This window comes from Sebastes umbrosus, chromosome 6 (genome assembly GCF_015220745.1).
Source record: "Sebastes umbrosus isolate fSebUmb1 chromosome 6, fSebUmb1.pri, whole genome shotgun sequence".
NCBI classification, from domain to species: Eukaryota; Metazoa; Chordata; class Actinopteri; order Perciformes; family Sebastidae; genus Sebastes; species Sebastes umbrosus.
Window position 1 is genome coordinate 18707194 of NC_051274.1, and position 21477 is coordinate 18728670.

The 21477-nt window shown below is 42.9% G+C and overlaps 1 protein-coding gene across 3 annotated transcripts in view; it reads right to left on the reverse strand.

Moving 5' to 3' along the window:
- The window catches only part of nkain4 (sodium/potassium transporting ATPase interacting 4), a 54812-nt gene that overhangs the window by 25002 nt on the left and 8333 nt on the right, over window positions 1-21477 (reverse strand). For all 3 annotated transcript variants that reach the window (XM_037771468.1, XM_037771466.1, XM_037771467.1), the window contains exons 2-3: window positions 9643-9780; window positions 7443-7523 (exon numbers count right to left, since the gene is read on the reverse strand). In XM_037771468.1, coding sequence (XP_037627396.1) covers window positions 7443-7523; window positions 9643-9780 — 219 coding nt within the window. The remainder of the gene's footprint in view (window positions 1-7442; window positions 7524-9642; window positions 9781-21477) is intronic.

Consider the following 21477-nt stretch of genomic DNA (forward strand, 5'->3'; position numbering starts at 1 on the left):
TTTTTTGGTACGCTATTCATTACTTATGATGTATGTTCATTTATTCTTTATGAGAAAAACAAGGCTGGATCACAGGTGATGTTGTACAAGCGGCAGGGGGCTTATCTCTGGACACTTGCGATAGATGTTTGATGTATTTTTTATCAGTGTTCTTCTTCTTCAAAGGGTTGGTTCAACCAATTACAAACTAGACTAACGTTGAATTCACACAAGAGCGGCGGCGAAGTGCAGCCTTCGGCAAGCTGCCACGGAAAGTCTATGAAAAGCTGCGGCGGCCGCTCCCGAGCTCGGCAAGCTGCGGCCGTTTGATTCTGCGGTGATGTGCAGCAAACAGAAGTTGAGAAAAGTTTAACTTTTAGCGGCATATTGCAGAGAATTCCCCCAGCCAATCGGTAAACAGATCCTGTGACTTCTGTGACATGTTGACTTATGCTACAAAGAAGTTCTTCCCACTTGAAACCCATGAAAACACCTCCTGGCCGCAGAAAAATGTTATTATTGCGGTGAGTCGCACTTCGCTGCTACCTGCTGTGAATTCGGCGTAAGAGTATGCTTAAATGATCAAAGTCCACACAATAGTTTAACTAAAACATTTCACTAAAAACCACAAATGTCAACCTCAGGGAGGCGCTAGAGGAAGAGTCAGGAGATCATTCAGGATTCATTAATTCTCTTCCTCTCATCCTCCCATGAATGTCTGAACAACATTTCATGCCAATCCATCCAATAGTTGTTGAGATATTTCAATCTGGACCAAAGTGGTGGACTGACCGATATTGCCATCCTTAGATGACGTGCCGCTAGCATGGCTAGAAACACATTTTCCTACTTACCATGAGCTGTGTCTAGCCATGTACATAGTTTGGGTTTCATTTGCCCAGCGTCTTTAAGACTCCTGCTGTCACCCCGTAGCACTGACGGGGATGCAATTGTGTTGGTGGTGCTTAAAGCTTTGAAAAGAATACACTTAATTCAAAACAGCAATGTGTCTTTCCAGAAACAATGTGTCTGTTTCTCAGGATAATCCACAGACGTCACAGTCAACAGTTTTCTTTGGAACTACTTCCTAGTGAATAAATAATCCCTCTGAAAACTGTTGACAGTGTGTTCTGTGGTTTATCCAGAGTAACAGCGGCATTGTTTCAGGAAAGAGGAAGTTGCTGTTGAATGTTTTTAAATGTAGTTTTTTTTTCTCAGTGCTGTGAGCCCTACAAATGTACCGGGCTGGAGGCAGAACTCTCAGAGACTGAGAACCAGGACAAATAAAACTAAAAATATCTGCATGGCTAAACACCACCAAAAGGTAGGTGAGAATATAATAGATTTTCTTTTTCATAATTTGGGTGAACCAACCTTTTAAGAGTTCTAACTGAAGATTAACAACACATATGACTCGCCTAAAGCCCATGAGATGCAGGTTACGAGGACATGAACCTTAGTTAGACGGAGCCAACCGTTTCAGAACTTTTCAAAGCTGCTGTCGGCAACTTTGAGCAAATATGATAAAGTAAAGTTATTTTTATAAAATGGTCACTATATCCTGACAGTAGTGCATGAGACAGATACAAATCAGTGTCCTCCTGTGCTCCTAATGGCATTTTGCAAGATTTTAACATGCCCGAAGGAAAACAACCAATCAGAGCCGGAGAGTCTCTAACACAGTCAACGACGTCAATCACTTCTCGCAAAACTCGCAAACTCTGATCAAACGGTCAAACTAGGCACCGCTGATCAAATATGAATCAATATTCTGTTACTGTAATGCCTATTTTTCTCCTTAAATGTTTTCAGAGACATCTTGTAGCGTACTGTTTAGCTGTAAAATGAGAAAGTGGGCGGCTGGTGGGTGGTGCTTGGTTTTGGCTGGGCTGTTTTCAACATGGTGGCTGGGTCACAAACTTTCTCATTTTACAGCTAAACAGTAAACAGTCAAGATGTTTCTGAAAACATTTGAGGTGAGAAATAGGCATTACAGTAACAGAATATTGATTCATAATTGATCAGCGTTGCCTAGTTTGACCGTTTGATCGGAGTCCACGACCTTCAAGAGCAGTGACTGACAGCTGCTGTAGAGACTGCTCGGCTCTAATTGGACACAGAGGCACATGATTCTTTCACAGATTACCCGTCTCATGCACTATTGTCTGGATATAGTGACCGTTTTATTAAAAAAAAAACGTTTTTTTATCATATTTGCTCAAAGTTACCAACTGCAGCTTTAAGCTGTACCACATCAGTGCCGCAACTTTTAGATCAAGCATTGTATGCATGTAGCTCTTGTACACTCTGACGATGTTCAATTTGCACAGAGCCATATGAGCCCACGCACACACCAATCAATACCCCAATACAGCAATCTAACCCCGCATCTGCCCCTCAGTGACAACACATGCATTATTAACAGAGCCGAGCGTTGTCAGGAAACATCTCTGATTCCTATCAACCCCCACTCACGCTTACATGTACACACCGACAACACATACTTATCGCTGATATCAACAACCGTCAACAACAGAAGTCTGTGCAGTCAGTGGGAACAACTGCAACAACAGTCATGAACAATATTAAAATGCTGCTGCTGTCTATTATCCCTCTTATTCTTCATGTTGATTACTCATCAACTCCCTCTGTCTCCATTTTCCTTCTCTGTCATTCTGTCTCACACAGTCACAAAAACAAGGGCAGCTGAAGGTCAATAGGTAGGATTGTGAAGACTAATGACTTGACAGATGCCATTGATTGAGCCTGCGAGCTAGGGAAACCATCTCTATCCACGCTGCAGCCGCACTCGCGACTGTCGATATTGAGGCTTTTGGCAACTTACTGTCAAGAGTGTTATTGTTATGCTCCAATGCACCCCAAAGCATAAATCAATCTCTCCATATCATAGATTCAAGGTTCGTCCACTGATACTGCTCAAACTATTTTCTTTAACAAAAGTCAATACATATTTGGAGACGTTGCTATTACCGGAATCACCGGAGACACAAGGGCTTTTTTTATGAAAGCTAAACATCAAATGATTAGAATCTTATTTCTCGTGATTTATTGTTTCTGAAATACAGAGAGGAGAGTTTGTGTTTGTGTGATCACATTGGGGAGCAAAGCTCAGTGACTAACTGGGTGTTGTAGACTCTTCTGGATCTGACGAGAGTCTCATATTGACTTAGATTTCATAAAGGTGTGCATGCACGGTGGCTGCATATTGATTCAGAAGCGAGAGAGACTGTTGAGGGTGGTCTGCATGTCTAAAATAAAGTCTGTAGTCACTGTCTGTGAGAGAGGGAGAGAGAGAGAGAGAGAGAGAGAGGAAAGCTGGGGACTACATCCACACAGAGACGGATGAATCAGAAAACTTAATTTAAATGTGAAAATATTGTGTCCATATCAGCATTGGGCTGTCCTTCAAATCCCTACTTAATGCTCACAAAGCAATCTGACAAACATAAATACGGGTTATTGATAACGCTGTATTGTGTGATCAGCTATATTGGCAATTTATATGAGCGATCACAGAGATAGAAGCAGTGTAGGGATATGTTAATCCACACTAGACGCAGATTCACTCACTCTCAAATTTCATCAAGTCAAATTGATTGTGAATTCTTTCATATCCATAATCAGATCAGTCTAGTTTTAGCTTTAAACAATTTTGGGTAACACAAGCTATAACTATATTAGACTATAGTCATCTGTAGATTATTTAGATTTGGAGCAAAGTGGTGGATCAACAATTGCTGCCAGACAGATATGTTTGTTATTCAGATACGTGACTCGTTTTGTGTATCGTTCTTTGCTGATATCAAAAGAGAAAAAAAAAAAAAGTGAAATATGAGAAAATTATTGAGAGATTTGTTAGAATCAGAGCTTAACATGCTGGGTAGGGGATCCGGTTTGATATTTTGATTCAATGACCATTGATCCAATATATCGATGCAAAGGGAAAACATTGATAAATAACATCATCTTTAAGACACGCCCTTATTTTGAAATTCTTCTTATTAAAAAGAATATGTTTTTTTTTCATTTAAATGTCTGGAAGAGCCCAGAAATAAAATTGTCAAATCATATTTTAACTGCTTTTTGTGAGTTGATATAAATGTAACTGATTGTGTTAAATGGACATATGATATCGTCCCTTATTACACAGCTTTGTTGAATACTCGATTCTGATTGGTCAATCACAGCGTTCTACGGTCTGTTATTTCTTTATATCAGACCGTTGCTATGTATAACAGACCGTTGCTAGGGATGCACTTCTGATGTCAGACTCTGGCGGTACCGTTTCTGTGTCAAATTATTGATTTCTTAAGTAAGTAGCCGTGTAATAAGCGGGATAATGTACGGCATCGCCTTGTTGGGGTTTATTTCACAACAATGACCGGCTCGTTGTACATTATCCCTCACATATCGATCGCAGGCCCCTGAATTGAATTGAAATCGTATCGTGGCAGACTTTGTGATACCACAAATATCGTATCATTGTCCAATGAATCGATATAATATCGTATCGTGATGAAACTTGTGATTTACACCCCTAATATTTCATATTTTATTTATTGGAAAACATTTTTGAAACGCTCAGTTCAGGAGTGTGAAAGAAGCTTTTTTAAATTCAGACAGCTTAGTGCGAACATGTCCAAAGGCTCTGTGTCTGCGGTCGCTGTGTGCCGACTGTGAAGAGAATGAATAAAAAGGAGAAGCCTTGAGTGAATGTTTAAAACAGAGGTGTGTGTAGAGTAGCAGGGGTCTGTCTGTCTGTCAGTCAGTCTGTCTTGCACCATTGGGGGAGGGGATAAGGGATCAATAGGAGGTGACAGAGCATGTGGCATATGACTCTGACAACCTGCCCCCTCACTTTGACTGCCTTGCCACCCATACAAACCCCCCACACACACACATATACATATAAACACACCCTCCAGAACGGTCCTGTCAACATTGGTCAAGGCTAGCCGAACAGAATTAGCTGACTCGGTTTTATGATAAAACATGTTGGGGACCTCTCAGAAAGCCGCGTGCCAAGTTTGGTCGTGCATGGGGTGTGGATGTGTGTGGGTGGGTGTGTGCGTGCGCTCCATTAGCCAGCTCTCCTCCTGGCCACCATATGCAGAGCTGGGAGCCCAGGCTGGCTCCATCTGTCGGGTTAATGCCCAGCCTCAGTCCCAAGCAGCTGGCCCCTACAAGCCTCATTATTCTGGCAGGAACCACACAGGAGAACACACAACAACACACACACACACACATATATATATGCAGCGAGAGACAGACACACTTGATGGAGCCATGGTCTATCACACAATGACAAAGTCGCCCGAGCTTGGGAAGGTGTTTCTGAAATTAATTTTGGCTGTCTGAACTGGTGTGAGATGAGCGTTGGCTACATGAACTCATTATTCTCAATGGTCAGGTGGGCAATTGGGCAAGTTTACCCATCAATAGCCAGCAGAGGAGAGGAGGAGGAGGAGGTGGGAGGATGAGAGAGAGAGGAGTACGCTGAAATGAAAAAGGCAAGATATGAAAGTTGCCGAATAAATTAGAAAAGATCAAAGGAGCAGTGAGCAGAGTGGGGGAAAAAATGAAGAAGACAAGATGTCAGGAGGAGGGAGGGTGGATACGTTTACAGGTTGAGAGGTGACCACCCAAACACTTCTCTTTGTCTGGATAAATACGCATCTAATCTGCACTCAGGAACCACAGGGGGCTCCCCAAAGATTTAAAAGAGTGTACGTGTGAGTGTGGTGGCTTGGGAGGGAGGATTTTTTTCCAGATTATTTACCTATTAAGCTGCGAGCTTCCACTTGAAACTCAACAGGGAGGCGACTGTCAACAGAGATGCACCACACACAAACCATTTAAAGGAACATTCTTCGAGCCAAATTATACATCTGTGTCGAGCAGTTGTGGGTGTGCATCGCGCAGATTCCTAAAGGTTAGGGAGTGATTTATGGTTTGGTGTAGGATTCATACTAGATGGCGGCGTCATGCATTCATTATACACTGCAAGTAATCGTGTTTACTCGGGCTGCATTTGTGTTTCACACCAGGGCGTTCAGGCTTGACATAGGCACAAAGCACCAGGAAGCAGTGCATCGTATCTAATTATGGCTAAAATATATTCTCACTGCCAATAAAGCTCAAGAATGCTTCAATGCTTTTATATTTCACAACAACAATTCTTATTGGAGCAGTTAAAAACACATTGGCACAAGGTCAGAATTAAAACTGAATAATTTTCAGGGGAAAAAACTCAGACTTGAGGCCTTTTCCTGGCAAAGACAAGTGCAATGTGTTTTTTCACCTGTTTGATCGTACTATAGTCAGTTTAACCCAAGGTTAGCCATTTTAACCGTAGCTTAACTGTTGCCAAGTAGCAGCTATAATAAGTATTATTGCTACGGATATGGGCATGATAATTCATCTTGTTCAATAATTTAGGATGGTGATAAAACTGTACTGTTATAGACTAATCTGCCGGCTGATTAATGTGTTGCGCTCGCTAGCGATGCCCTCATTCAACACGTTCTCATCCCAACTCGTCACATACTGGTGCTTTGTGACGCCCCATGGCATCACTTTAGGTTTAGGCAATAAAAACCACTTAGTTAGGATTAGGAAAAAACATGCTTAGGCTTAAAACTACTACGTTTGTAAAGTGAAAATGACACTGAACGTTGTGAACACGGACACGAACAAACAGAAGATTGTAACGTGAAAGTGAAACTTAACACACAGGACACAAACAGCAGTCTCCTGGTTTAAAAACCATGTTTTGTTGGACCCATCCACCTACTCTCCTGCCCGCCTGGTGTGTGTCTTTCGCTCTTTAAACTACGTCACCACACTCCCAGCGCACTTTCTCAGAGCATTTACTATTGTTGCGGATGGGTTCACATTGTAGTTCACTGAAAGCCTGGTGCGGTTCATACAGGCGCTAAAGGGTGCCTTGTGCGTTGGTGTCAGACGCCGAGGGGCGTGACAAAGCCTTGGTATTTGACGCCCTGGGAATGAGAACGGGCTGCGTCGTTACTGTGGTAGCGAAGCCGAACTGAACGCATTTTCACTGACAGTGACAACAAAGATGTTTGGGGTGATCACTGTCAGTAGTCATCCCTTCTGAAGGTAACCTGTGTGAATGTAGAAGTTGTCAGCTTGTTTACTACTGCCCTCAGGCCGGATACCGCCAGCCAATGAGAAAGAAGTATTTTCTGTGGCCATGGAATAAGCGTACGTCAGTCTATGACGAAGTTCTCGACGCGTCTATAAAGACAGCTACAGTGTAAGTGGTGGTGCAACTCTTTAACACAGGAATATAAATCAGGCTTCACTCCCCCACCAGCCTCTAACCGTGACCTCAGAAAGAAAAGAACATTCATCACAGTGCAGACAAAGACAAACCGACTTGGCTGACGACAGCAGATGGAAATGTTGAAATTTCTCACCTTGGACAGGCCTCCTACGTCCAGGTAGAAACAGATGATGAAGACGTTCCACGCCACCCACAGAGCGGCCCATACTGTATACTGGAGGGCAGAGACACAGACAGATTAGCTCCATGGAAACGAGATGAACTGACCAGAACAGGAGGTGCAAGCGACTGAATAACATGGCAGGTTGAATGAATGAGCTCCTAAACAAAGTCAAGTCAGTGGACAGTGTCCTCCCACACACACAGACACAGACAAACACATTCTCACATACACACAAATAAATTAGTTTTTTAAAGGGTGCCAGTAAGTTCAGCAAGTTTATTTGAGCCCTGAGGGAGCATCACATTTTTTTAACAGCTCAGGCTGAATGAAGTTCATGACTTTATAAAATTGTACAGTCAGACAGCCAACTGTTGACAGACACAGAGTGTTATTCACTGACACACAGAGAGACAGTCATTGTTATGACGGTTAAATCCTCTGAGTCACGATGAAGTGTGTGTTTAAAATGTCAGGGGTGTCAGAGGAAGAGCGGAGGCCGAGAGCAGCACCTTCATAAAAACATACATGTCGAATCATGAAACCCCTTAGCTTGCTCTCTCCCATTTTCCATTTGACATGAGACAATAGCTCAGCTTTCCCCTCCTTCCTGTCCTCCCTTCCTCCGTTTCTTCATCTTTTCCTGTGTTGCTCTCGCTTATCCTTCCTCATCTCCCCTGTCTCTCTTTATTTACTCTCATTTCACCGTATCTCTTTCTCGCTCCCTCAATCTTTTCCTGTCATTAACATCACCATCTGTGCTTCCACTAATGCTGCTGAAAATAGGCTTTTAATGCCTGCGATGAATGTTATGGTTTAAAATAAAAACTGAAGTGCATAAAAGCGGCATATTTACGAAGCTTCATAGTGGCGTTTTTTAACAAAAGGAGTGAGACAACAGGCAGCACATGCTTTGCACCGTGTTTCAAAGAATGACCTTCTCTGTCCAGAAACTCGACGCCGAGTATAAATCTGATGAGCTCCTTAGTCCCCCCCAACACACCCACCCCCCCTTTAATTAGCCCTAATTACCAGGGGATTAGAGTGATTTAAGGGTGTCGCACAATGCACAAGAGAATGCAGCACACTTTGCAATTAAAGAGGAAAGGCAACATGTCCGATCAAATGCACAGTGATGCAAAGTGAAGTGACACTGCTTAGCAAAAACCTCCAGAAATAGGATCATGTGACAGACTGTACAGAGTGAACTACTACTCTTAAATCAGGCTGGGATGATTCACCCATCTCCCGATTCACTTCTATCACAATACTTGCGTGGCGATTCAATATGTATTGTGATTCGATAAAACAATTTATTGCGATTTTTACACTAGACCATGGGAAAAAGTTGAATCATACACTTCTAGGGACTTTTAATTTGGTAAATATCTAAATTAATAGAGTAAAAATGTTTGATTTTCAGCATGTATGTAGTCAGAGATGTCCTGAAGTCAAATATATCAGTCATTAATTATTACAAAGACATTCCCCTCACAAATTAGTGGCGTTTCCTTTTTAACTTATAAGGGACATATAATGTTTTATACTTCTGGTGAATATAATCCAATCAATCTTATTTCCACATATGTATTTTGTATATACAGTTCCCTGTGATAAAACCTTATTTTGAAAACCGGACGTAGTCACACGTGTACACTTCCTCTAACTTCGCCAAGTCCGTATATAGCTCTCCGTAGCTTGCCCGTTAGCTTTGTTCTCTTTATACATCCATGGTCAAGACCATCGGGGCCATTTGACTGTATTTAACATAAATGTCAGTATATGGGTGCCCTACAGTTGTAGCGTCGGCCGATTTTACCACGGAGATGAGTGACAGCTGGCTTGACCGCACGTTACCGCAATATGATAACGTTTCCTGTCCATGACAGAGTTGGCATGCAGCTTTAGCCCTCATGTCCAGCTCTGCTTTTTCTGGCAATGTGTGAACCCCAAAGTGTTTCCATACTTTACTGTATGTGTAGTGTTCACCACTTTGGATTTAAAATGTGAGGGTGCAGGTCGGTTCCTTCTACCGCCGCAGAGACTCAAATAAAGCAAATATATTGATTCTGGCATTAAAAAATCTATTTAAAAATGGCAAAAAGAAAAATCACGATTACATAGGTGAATCGATTTTTTTCCCCATCCCTACTCTTCAGAGCTGTGTACTCACCGCCACAATGTAGCGCGGCCGGTACTGGATGGTGCCAAAGAGGCCAAGGATGACCATGATGATGTGGAAGAAGTTGGCGAGGATCGGGGCCCACTGGTAACCCAGGAAGTCAAAGACCTGTCTTTCTAAAGCCAACACCTAAAGGGAGAGAGAAAAGAAAAAAGTTATCAGCTTGACATGTTCTGGGAGCAAAGTGCCTCTCCTGCTGCGACAGTGAACTCTTGGGGTTGCCAGACCATGATGCAGCCCTAGAAAATATGGCAACCTAGACACACACACACTGCCAACTTCGTCATGCACCGCTCATAGTTTATTGAGGGCAATAAACTATTTACCTCAGGGCAACTGAACCTACATTGAGCGAGCAGACATTAACAGCTTGAGCGTTCACCCTCCGACTGTGGGAGCGCCAGAGGTGAAGACTGGAAGTTTTGTAAAATAAACAATGACAGATTTATCGATTCAACCCCCGCTGAGCTAAAGAGGCGCTCACTATTGCCAAAATTCCTGCCAACGGCCTCCAGGAATGAGAATGCTCTGGGAACTTTCCGGGAGGCAAGGAGGGCCTTCCTTAATAATAATACCACTGCAGTGAGCTTAGGCGCTTATTGAAATATGTGCTCGCAAACGACATGTATGCATGCACATTCACATGGACAAATAACATGCATAAGCAAAGTTAAACCCTCGACAATGAAAAGACAAATTCCACAGACACAGACAGAATTCTGCCCTTTCCACTTCTACATCAACAGCGTTTTCCACTTCTTTTTACATTGATTCATTCAGGATGTCCTTTTCTTGTTCTCTATATCTACCTGAGCTCTATGTGTGCAACATTTTGAGCAAAAACTAAACAAAGCAATTAGAAGCTTTAAGACTCTGAGTCCCTATTTGCATCAACTCAATTAGCATGCCATTTGAGGGAAAGTACGCGGGGCACATTTACCATTTAATTAGAATTCCATCGCCAATCCAATTCCATTCCCAGTGTGTGTGTGTGTGTGTGTGTTTGTGTGTGTTTGTGTGTCTCGAGCAACGATGTGTTTCGTTGTGTGTCGACATGTCATTTCCAGCCAAGCGCTTGAAGATGGATGAGGGAGGGAAGAATCTCGTCTCTGCCGCAATGATAAGAACGCACCATCGAGCACATTCACACACACACATCACACACACATCACACACTCGATACACAGCCATTTTCCTAATGTAATGGAAATGTTACCAGCAACCCGATGAGACATTGTGACAGGCAAGGGGAGGGAGATGATCAAATACTGAGTGATAATTAAAAATGAACACTCCTTTGCACAGAGGGCGAGGGCAATAACTCTGCAGACGGGGTGTGAAGCGCCAGAGGTCGCGGCGAGTGAACTGCGACCCGCATCAAGCATTATCATACCCAAAGTCAAGGAAGAGCTCAGCAATCTGAAGATAAAGCCTTCACTCTAATGGAAGGAGGAGGAGAAAAAAAAGGAGAACGGATAATGGCCGGGAAACGAAATTGAGATGGATGAGGAGAGTATTATGAAAAAAAAAGACGGCACGAAAACAGATAAATGGAGAGATGAGAGAAAATGCAGAGGAAATAATGACATATGCTAACGTAGAGCGACTGAGCTCCCTCCCTCTTAATAACACTCTGTCTATCCGCTGGATAGAGGGGCTGAGGGAAATGAATATAGTCAAAAGAGTCATACATCTTCTGGTCAGCTCTGGGTCATGGTTAGAGGTAGAGAGCTCAATAAAACTTGTGCAGGAGGACATCAGGAAAGATGAGGTTGGGGAGCTTACAGGACTGACCCTTTTGAACTGACAACATTTGTGGAGTGATTAATAAGCTTTGGCTTTTTAGATTCATGTCTGGACAAACATCAGAAATAATTCCACAGCTTTTTATGAAGACCTAAGGCGTTATGTTAATGAGAATCAAGACCAGTGTTTTGATCAAAAGGACAAAAGTGTGAGAGAGGTGATTTTACACCTGATCAGTGATATTAATGAGCTAATCTTAAAGCTGATTAGAGGTGGACAACATCATTAGGTAGGCAACCATCTGGGACCCCAACACATAAAAACACCTAAAGCTGCAACAGTTCAATGAGGGTTCAACGTCAATGTCCACATTCATCTAAGCAAAGAGCAAGAGGAGAGCAAAAAATGATGAACAAGAAGTTTAAAGGGATAGTGCGGGTGTTTTGAAGTGGGGTTCCATAGTCGGTGTGTTACCTACAGTAGACGACGGTCGGCACGCCCTCAGTTTGGAGAAGCAGACAGGAGCATTGGAACGGTAGCAAAGCAATGTACTGCTTTGGACAGGGCCGGCAGCAAAACATATTTTAGCCACCTAAAAAAATCCATATCAGTTTAACTGTACGTTATATTTAGAATATTTTCCGACGGGGAACTGAACTGAAGGTGAAACTTTTCTACACTGTTTGAGTCTGCTGGCTGTGAAGAGAGCATAGATAAGTTTAACTTTCAGTTCAGTTTACCGCCGTAAAGGGCTGTCTGACGGCAAGATAAAGCGGTGAAAATATTCTAAATATAGCGTACACTTAAACTGATATTGATTTTTTTAGGTGAGGTTTTCTTTTAGGTGGCTAAAAAACATTTTGCTGCCGGCCCCATCCACAGCACTATATTACTTTGCTCCTGAGTCAGTACTCCTGTCTGTTTCTCCAAACTAGTGGTGCGCTGACCGTCACCTACTGTAGGTAATACACTGACTATGGATAATACCTCATACAACCCCACTTCCAAAAACCCAAACTATCCCTTTAACTGACAAAGGAAGCCTAAATATGTCAGTATGCTTCATCAGAACTGTTTATCAGATGAATAGCTTCTGAACCACAGTCCCCTCACACCTTTCCAACGTCAGATAACGTCAGGGGGAAGGTGTCCAACAATTTCTATAACATAGTTAGCTAAAAGTAATACACAGCATAATGTATATTTGGACCTTCTTTGTCCATTTGTCAAGTCAAGGTTTGTAAAATTGTAGCTCCCTCTACACCACATGGGGAAAAGATGATGGGTTGTAGTTTATCTCATGTTGAAGATAGTGCAGCTGAGCTGAAATGTCTTCTGGTAATCCTGGTGGGAAAAAGAGAGACCCAAAGGCTCTGCAAAATCTGTTAAACAGCTTTTATTCTATTTGGCTGGATGAATGCAAATAGCCTTGGGGTCTTATCTGGGTGTACTTGGCATCACTCTTTTTTTCATTACAATAATGAAAAGCCTAAAAGAATGAAGACATTTCCATCTGCGGGGAAGCTCATTTACACCTTTTCTTCACCTAATCAGCAAAATAAAATCTGATTATGGTATTTACGTTAACTGTAGAATTATCTTTGTCTCCTTCCCTCTTTTTGCCTGACAATACACTGCTCACTATTATTCAAACATTCACAAGAACACACACTTTGCCCTCTTCACACATGCATTCCTACATGGACTAGGGGGCAATAGTCATGCTAATGAGCATGAACCTTCATCCATCCAACACACATACTTTAGATCCCTTGATGTATTCATTAAACATGGCCAAGGACCCTCGCCCTGAAATATCTCCACCAGTCATTGAATTAAAGAAGTGTAAAGGCATGCCTGAGGGCCGTGTGTGTGTGTGTGTGTGTGTGTGCGTGTGTGTGCTCTGAGCTGCTGTAGTAAGCCTATCACGTTCACTGCTAACTCAATAATACACCAAGATGACAGCAATCAATCAAGAATAGAAAGGCCTCTGCCCAACCCGACACACACACACACACACAATCACACAAACCCATATGGCACAATTAGCCCACAATTCATAGGAAGCAGGTTACTGGAGAGTGGGGCAGAATTTGATCAAAAGATACCAACGCTCTTCCAGGAACAGTAAGCCGGCTACATAACGGTCCGTAAAAGCCTCCCACCGACCTCCTGCGAGCACAAATGACTCCCTCTAGGGTGACGGGATCTCTTAGTGTGTATTTTGGTTTCGGGTGTGTATGTGTGGAGAAGCATGTTGCCCACACATACCACTCCTCCCGCCGTAAATACTAAGCAATTAGGGGGGTGGGTACGACAGCAGGATGCAACAAGCCCCTCTCTCACCTCCACTACTGCCCATCCTTTGTTGTTTGCTCCATCCTCTTCTCTAAATCTCTCTATCGTCAATTATTCCCTCCTTCAGCCACATGATACCAGATTACTAACAAGGATCGTACAGCTCAGTCTGTTAGATGATGTTAGCTTGTGTATATTATCTCAGTTTCTAGTGGCTGAACAATAAAGAACACAAATGTGGACATGGCTTTAAACGATAATCCCTCCTTTCCTCGACACCCAAATTGAGAACATCAAAGTCCCCGAAACATTTCAATCATCCCCACCTTCTTTAACGTGAAGAAGAAGAAGAAGAAGAGAGGGAAGTGAGCCACACATAAGAGAGTGATAAGAGGATCAGAGCGAACGTGTCTGAGAGGGAAAACGTGTACGTTTGAGCTGCATCATTTTACAGCTAATTAAGTAAGATGTGCGTGTGTGCTCAAGATAAGTGGCTGAAATGCATGAAAAACAGTCTGCTTTTCCTGAGCATCCGAGTGGGATTTCAAGCAGAGACCAAAACATGTGGCAGAGCGGGTTTGACAGTTGTCTATGATTAGTAACTCAACTGTGTTGTCACAAGTTAGTGATGTGCAGTATGGTAGGACACACTTCTGATGAGGTGTTAGGATGCATTCACAGCAAATCCGGCGTTGTGCGATCCGCGATCCGCGGTCCATATTGAATGGGGGTAATACTGTATGTTTGGGCTGCAGCTGCTACAGGAGGTATTGAAAAAAAAAACATAGCGGCCTGCAGCAGAAAAATAGAAACAGAATTAACTTTTGGAGAAAACAACCCAACGTCACGCTGCGGTGGCCAATCACGTAACCGGTGATCCAGAGCTGTACTGCCCAGCCATGAGGGAACAGAAAATGTTAATCGCTGCAGTCAATGGGCCATTAAAAGTGGCTCTCCCACACCGCCGCACAACCTTACGTCGAATTGCCGCAATGCCTGATCTGGCGTGAATGCAGCCTCATGCTGAGGTGTGGGAGTGTGACTTAAATGGCCCATTTGTGTGACGTCATGTTGTGAACTTTAACCCCCCCAATCCAGAAGGTGAACAATGAAATGCTACAATGCTACATGATGAACAAGGTTCTTCTTCCCGTGGGCGTCTGATTGCCGGTTATGTGATTGACCACCGCAGCGTGACGTCGGGTTGCATTTCCCCAAAATTTTCGCTGCAGGGCCGCTGCGTTTTTTTCCAGCATCCTCACCACTAAACGCACTACCCACATTCAAATGAATGGGAAGACTGGTGCTTTCGCCAAAATGCCTTATTTGGCGTGAATCCAGTCTTAGGAGCTGATGACAACCCCCCCGCCAGCCCTCCACAGCGGGAGGATGGAGGTGACTGGTGACCCTCTCATTTTCACACCTGAGCCTCCAGATACTATAAATCACACCAGTGTTTCTGTGCATTTCTGTGTGAAATGTCCTCTGGTAGCATGTTACTGGATGTGTCATCAGGATCTGAGGCTTTGAAGGGGGTCTGTGTGTCTGTGTGTGTGCGTGTGTGTGCCAATTCTGTATGACTTTAGGCTGCATGAGTCAGTCTCTATGCTCAAACATATAACTCTGACTCACACAGTCAGGGAGAAGAGCGACATTGAGGAGGAGATGTGAGGGTTGAATTACAGAGAATCACTACCCCCACTTTATCTCCTGTTTTTTATCTCAATGGACTCGCTAATGGGTAGTTTTTACTTAGATATACAAGCATGCATTAGCCAATGAGGCCGAGCCCGATAAAACGACAAGATTCAGAGGAGCAATTTGCATTCAATATCCAAATTACCGGTTCTGTTTCATACGTGTTTTGCACTCCAACTGGCAAACGTACTTTACTGCCTGCTGGGAGTCACTGGGAGTGACTGCAAGGGCAAAGCATGGCACATTATAAAAAGCCAGCCAGCCTCTGATTCATGGCTTGCATTTTATTGTCTTTCTCTTCATATAGTTTTGAAATAGAACTGTGGTTTTGATTTTCCCCGCAGATATGGATATTACCTAGCAGTAGCACCACTTCTATGAGTGCCTGTGTAGCCCTGTGAATCAGTGGTTCCAAATCTGGTTGTTGAGATCCCCCCCCAGGGAAACGCAAAACACAAGTCTGACGGGTCGGCAGATGGTTAACAGGGTAGAAAATCAAAAAAAACATCTTTGCCATGCAAAATCTGGTTTGTTTTTTAGACTTTCTTCTTTGCATTTTTCTTGTGAAATGCTTGCTAAATGTACCTCTCCAGGGCTCTAAAAAGAATTCAGACAAAGAGAGGAGGAACAGAGGAGGATCATCTGGTGAAAATCTGAAGAAATATTAGAGGTCTTCAAGGGTTCAGTCACTCTTAGAACTGAGACCTGACCTGTGCTCAGAGTCAGACAGGGTCCAAATTATACTTAATCATACTCTAATCAGGTCACTTAGGGTCTCGTTTTACTGACATTGCTCTTGGTTCAGATGGAGAAATGGAAATGGATCAGAGCATAATCAGTATCAGCTCTGATCACGGGGTACGTTATAATATAGGGCTTCAAAATTCATCAAAAACGCAATATGATCTACTTCAATTTTCATATCGCAGGAGGCGCAATATTTCTTAAAGGTGAAATGTGTTTCAAACTACCATTAAAATTAAATATTGTTGTGCTGCAGAGATGTTCTCACCTGAACATCATATTCAACAGACTTCTTCAAACAAACAACTTTATTTGGTACAGATCCCCGCAAAAATTATTCCCTCTAATCATATCTCTAATGCAATATCAGTCAAAATCATGCAGCCCTATTATAATCACTGCATGAGCAAATATCTTAGGAGCCTATTTTAGTAAAGTAGATGTGAAAGATTTATGCTTTAAATGACAATTATCTTTTGGAATTTTATATTAAATTGGTTCAAAATGTATTATCTTTTCAATATCTATCTGCCAGTTTGCTACAGTGTTACATTGTTTTGCAGCCAGGAGGTCAAACGCTTCCAATTATTTTTATAAATTTGAAGTATATAAACTAATTATTTTCAGATTGGGTCCCACATTTTGGACTGTTAAACCTCTAAAGCCGCAGTTATGATTTCTGCACCGATATGAGCTGACGTGGAGTAGTGACGAGGTAACGTTTACTCCATGCATTCAAACCAATATTCCTCCCAAACTGTAGGGGGCAGTGTATCGAAAAAACTCACGTCTACAGTATGGTTTCGCCCATCCAATGTCCACGCGGCTAGAAAATGTTGCATGTGCACAAACAGGTGAAAACAGGGCTGCGTCTGATGGTGTGCGTCAAGCATAAATCAAGCTTTAGATGTAAGAAACGCACATGGCTTCATTCTTTAGGGGTTCACCAGCCAAAAAGATGGGAACCACCTCTCTAGCTATCCTCCCCAGCTGAGTACAAAGGGTACAATACAGCTCCAATACCACCACATTGAGTAGTGAGTGCATTTTGCTATTGGATTAAACGATAGGGAAAGCCGCTGGAGGGCTGTACACACAAACTCACAGAACTGGTGTTACTCCAAGTAACTACTATCCTGAGAGACATCAAACAACTGCTCTATTCCAAATCTAAATTAGGAGAAAGTCACAGAGACAAACCATGAATCAGAGAGCTGGCGGGCTTATTTTTTCTTTTTTTAAATGTGCCATGCTTTTCCCTGGCTTGTCTTTACTCTGTGACTCCCAGCAGGCAGTAAAGTACTTCTCAAAAACTTTCTACAATCCAATTTTTCACCTCTCGCCTGGGTAAAGTCATTATGCGCTGGTGCCTGCCTGGTCCTTGTGTAACTAATGGTGCCAATCTCAGCGTGTGTGTGTGTGTGTGTGTGGCTTTCATTGAGTACATGAAGGGTTGGATAGATAGATAGCCCTTGGTGGTGCCTGGTCTAGCAGAGCTGAGACAGGGATTAAGAGGTAGGGTGCCTTCATAAGCCACTTTCTTCATCACTGTTTGAAATATGGTCTGCACAGTGAAACACACAGCAGCGAGTCCCTTTGTACTCCACTAAGTATCGCTTGTTTTTGCGTACTGGTGCTAAACAGACTCAGAGTGAAGTGCTCATTGCAGCTCTGGTTTGTGCAAAGTGGCTATTGAGAGCCTATGAACCAAAGAGCTCTTTATTTAAGATGAAATATGTTAAACTCCTCACGCTCTTAGTGCTAATAACATGCTAATCTCTCAGTGCTATTGGGAACACACAACGCACAAATCCGTCCCACTGAAAGAAACATGATGAAAGCCAGTGCTTTGAACTGAGTCTCCCTCTGGACACGGGCAAACTACTTTAAACTTTTGCAGTTTTGTTTGGTGTTGTAATTTCCTCTCTGTTGCTTTTGCTCACTTTTAATCTATAAGCATGTTCTGGACTGGACGGTGGAGTCCACAGTCATTTTCAGTTCAGTTCAACACAGTTGAGAGGGCAGCTGAGTAGAGTTCATTTGAGCTTTATCAGTTCAGTTGAATGAAGCTCTCCCCTCTCTGTACACAGTCCATGATCAGACCATTGAGAGGAGTTTCCCTGCCGACTGGCCTTGTTAGTGGTTAAAGTCGACTCACTCTAAGACACTCTGACCTCCTTTCAATGTCTCCATCTGCTACCCGCTTTCCTCACCCCGCATCTCATCTCCTTTGCTTTTACTTTCAACCATTTTCATCCACTCTTTTAGGTGCACATTGAATTCGATTTCCCTCAGATAAGAGTAAAGGTAGAATACAAATAGGTTTTGCAATCAGCCACTGAACTAGAAATGTGCACATGCATGGGTGTCTGTCTGCATTACAGTTTCTACTGTAATGTGTAAAGTGGGGATGCGCCAATCCGACTTTTTCAGTCCTGATACGGATAATGATACCTGTGCTTTGGGTATCGGCCGATACCGATCGCTAAAATAAGCCATGGGCCTTTTTTCACAGAGCACATTTTGACATGACACCGAAGGAAAGGCACAGGTGTAAATATCAAATTAACGATGGTTGAATTCAGTTCCAGAGTCTTTGTATAAAATGCATGTTGGTTCACTCTCAAAGCTTACAGAGCCATCGTTAATGTTTTTAGTAACACCTGTGTTTTTCTACGACGACAAGTGAAAATGTCATGCTGTGAAAAAGGCTACTGAGTGCCAAAATACTTGATGAGAGGCAAACAAAAACAGAATAAAGGACTGTGACTGGCAGCACAGCAGAAAGCAGCTTTATATTTTTAGTTTGTACATAACGGCATCTTGCCGTACACAGTCGTAACACCTAAATAAAATAAGTAGGGCTGCCCCCTCTTAGTCGACTAATCAGTCGATTTGGTTTTAGTCGACTAAGATTTCTTTAGTTGATTAATCGTAGAATGACTTATTTCCAAGAAACTTATGAGCACATCTGTTACGTGTTGTGTTGTGGGTTTTCTGCTCCCTCTCCTGTGTCTCTTCAGGTGCCGCCTTCCCCCGCTGTGCAGCTGCAATGAATGGTTGTACGCGGCTGCGCCAAATAACCCATTAGGGCCGGGCGGTTAAGAGACCAGGAGAGAGGAGCAAACGGGGCCAGTGGGCCAGTGGGCAGTCTTACAAGCTGTGTGTTGGTTGTCTTGGCATGACGTGTACCGGGGTCAGTAGTGGCTCTCTTCTAGAGGGAGTGTGTTTGTCCGTGCGCTTTAGTCTTTTGAACTGACACGTGGTTTGTGGTTAATGTTACCAGTGTCGCTTTCTTTTAGAAAGTGGATTTCATTTGATCATTGTACACTTTTCATTTATTGTTAATAAATTGTAACATTTGTTTGCACACATCAGTTGCCCGTCTCTTTTTCCCTGGGTTTATTCTATTGTTACCTCCTCCATCCCATGGACTGTAAACAGGGGAATGTAACAACATCTCTAATAACTCAATCAACTAATCGATTAGTTGACAAAATCTTATGAGTGTTAGTCAATTAAGAACTTCTTTGGTCGAGGACAACCCTAAAAATAAGAAATGTGAAATTTAAATAAGCCCCTTGATACGTATTTACATGTGTTCTTATATGTAGTAATTATGCCACTGCCTATTAACTACATCAAGCTGTGATTGAGACGTTGCCTGTGTTAAAAGATCAGAGAATGAAGATCAGAGAGGACAATGACTACATGTGTAAAAGAGGATTCCAACAAAGGGAACATTACATCTTGTTTGCATGTTAGTCATATAGTATCTAATCTTTTTCTAGAAGAAACATAACGTTCTTAACGGTTAACCTGTCCCACGTCTAAACTGCTTTCACGCTCACTTTCTCAGTAACAGCAGCCTGCACAAAACTGACGAGACAGCATTTTAAGGTTTTTAGCACACAAATCAACAAGCTGACTTGATGATGATGAAGCAAGGTTCACGGAGATATCACCCAAAATTTGTACACACAGTGACAGCAGACATCCTTCCTCACACGGCTGGTATCTCTCGTAAAGCGCTTATCTCGCTCGCTCTCTCTTCCTCCACTTTGCCGCCAGCCAACATTTTCTTTTAAGTTTATCTGCAAAGGTGGCAGCAATGTTCGGATGATTACAGGCTAATTTAGACTTTGCTGCATCAACTTGAAGAGGAATGCGGCGGCAGCGCTGCTGTTATGATTCCAGCCTCAACCCAGGGGATTAATGTCACTTGTGAGGTTTTGTTTCCTTTTCTTGTGGCTCCAAATTCCTTGTTTGTTGTGTGGGTGTCGTGTGGAAAGACGAGACAGCAGACCGCAACACACACACATACACACACTTTGATTTCTCAGAGGAGATGACGGAAGAAAAGCAGCAGGACAAGAATACAGCCATGGATAAAACCCAAAACACACCAACAATGGATAGGGTGGAAGGGAAAGTGACGAAATGAGAGCAGCTTAAACCAGCCAATCCTCTCTCTCCTTCTGCCTCCCCGTGTCCCAGATCTAACAAAAAACTGTTTAGGTTTCGCCCCAATTAACAAGTAGGGAATTTAGCTGCGACAGAGAGGAAATTCTCATCAAGAATACGCAGTCAAGAACGGCAAACAGCTGTCAGCAGTTTGTACCCTCCGGCTCTACTTTCCATAATTGAGTCAGTAATGTTGCTCTTTTCATCATAATACCATCACTCTTAATCTTTCATCCACCAGCAGAGGAAGTTATGCCGCGTGCGTCCCTGCTGTCCGACCGTTTGATCACACAACACAATTAGAGCATACACATCCGTGAAGTCATCAGCCGCTTGTAAAACAAGACCAAAAAAAAAAAACAGTGGGGGGGATTTGAGTGAGATGAATATGCTTTGCAGCCATTCAACTGAATGTGATCTGTCAAGATAGTCATCCCAGCTGTGGCGCTCCCAAAGCAATTTATTCGATGCCACGCTATAACAAATGACACCGCTGGAACCGTTGGAATGGAAAGAGAGAAATGGGCTTGCAAATAGTTGGAGTTTTATCTCCATTATAGCTTAATATTGCAGTGTCACTGATGTGGAACACACACACAGTCGAGCGCACTCACACACAAGCCTCGGTCTGCGTGGATGGGTTACATGTGCACATGCTCGCGTTTGCCAGCCCAAGGTTTTCACTATAACCACATAATTAATGGTCTGTTAAATTGAAGACATTAAAAATGGCGAGCAGTTGTAAAAAGGGCCACCAGGGACAAAGAGGAGATGGGTTTTCCAAGAACACACATATTATTATAAACCAACATGCACGCAGCGAGGGCAGCGACTCCCGACTCCGGGGAAGGTCAAGAAACAGCAGGAAAGTCGCCA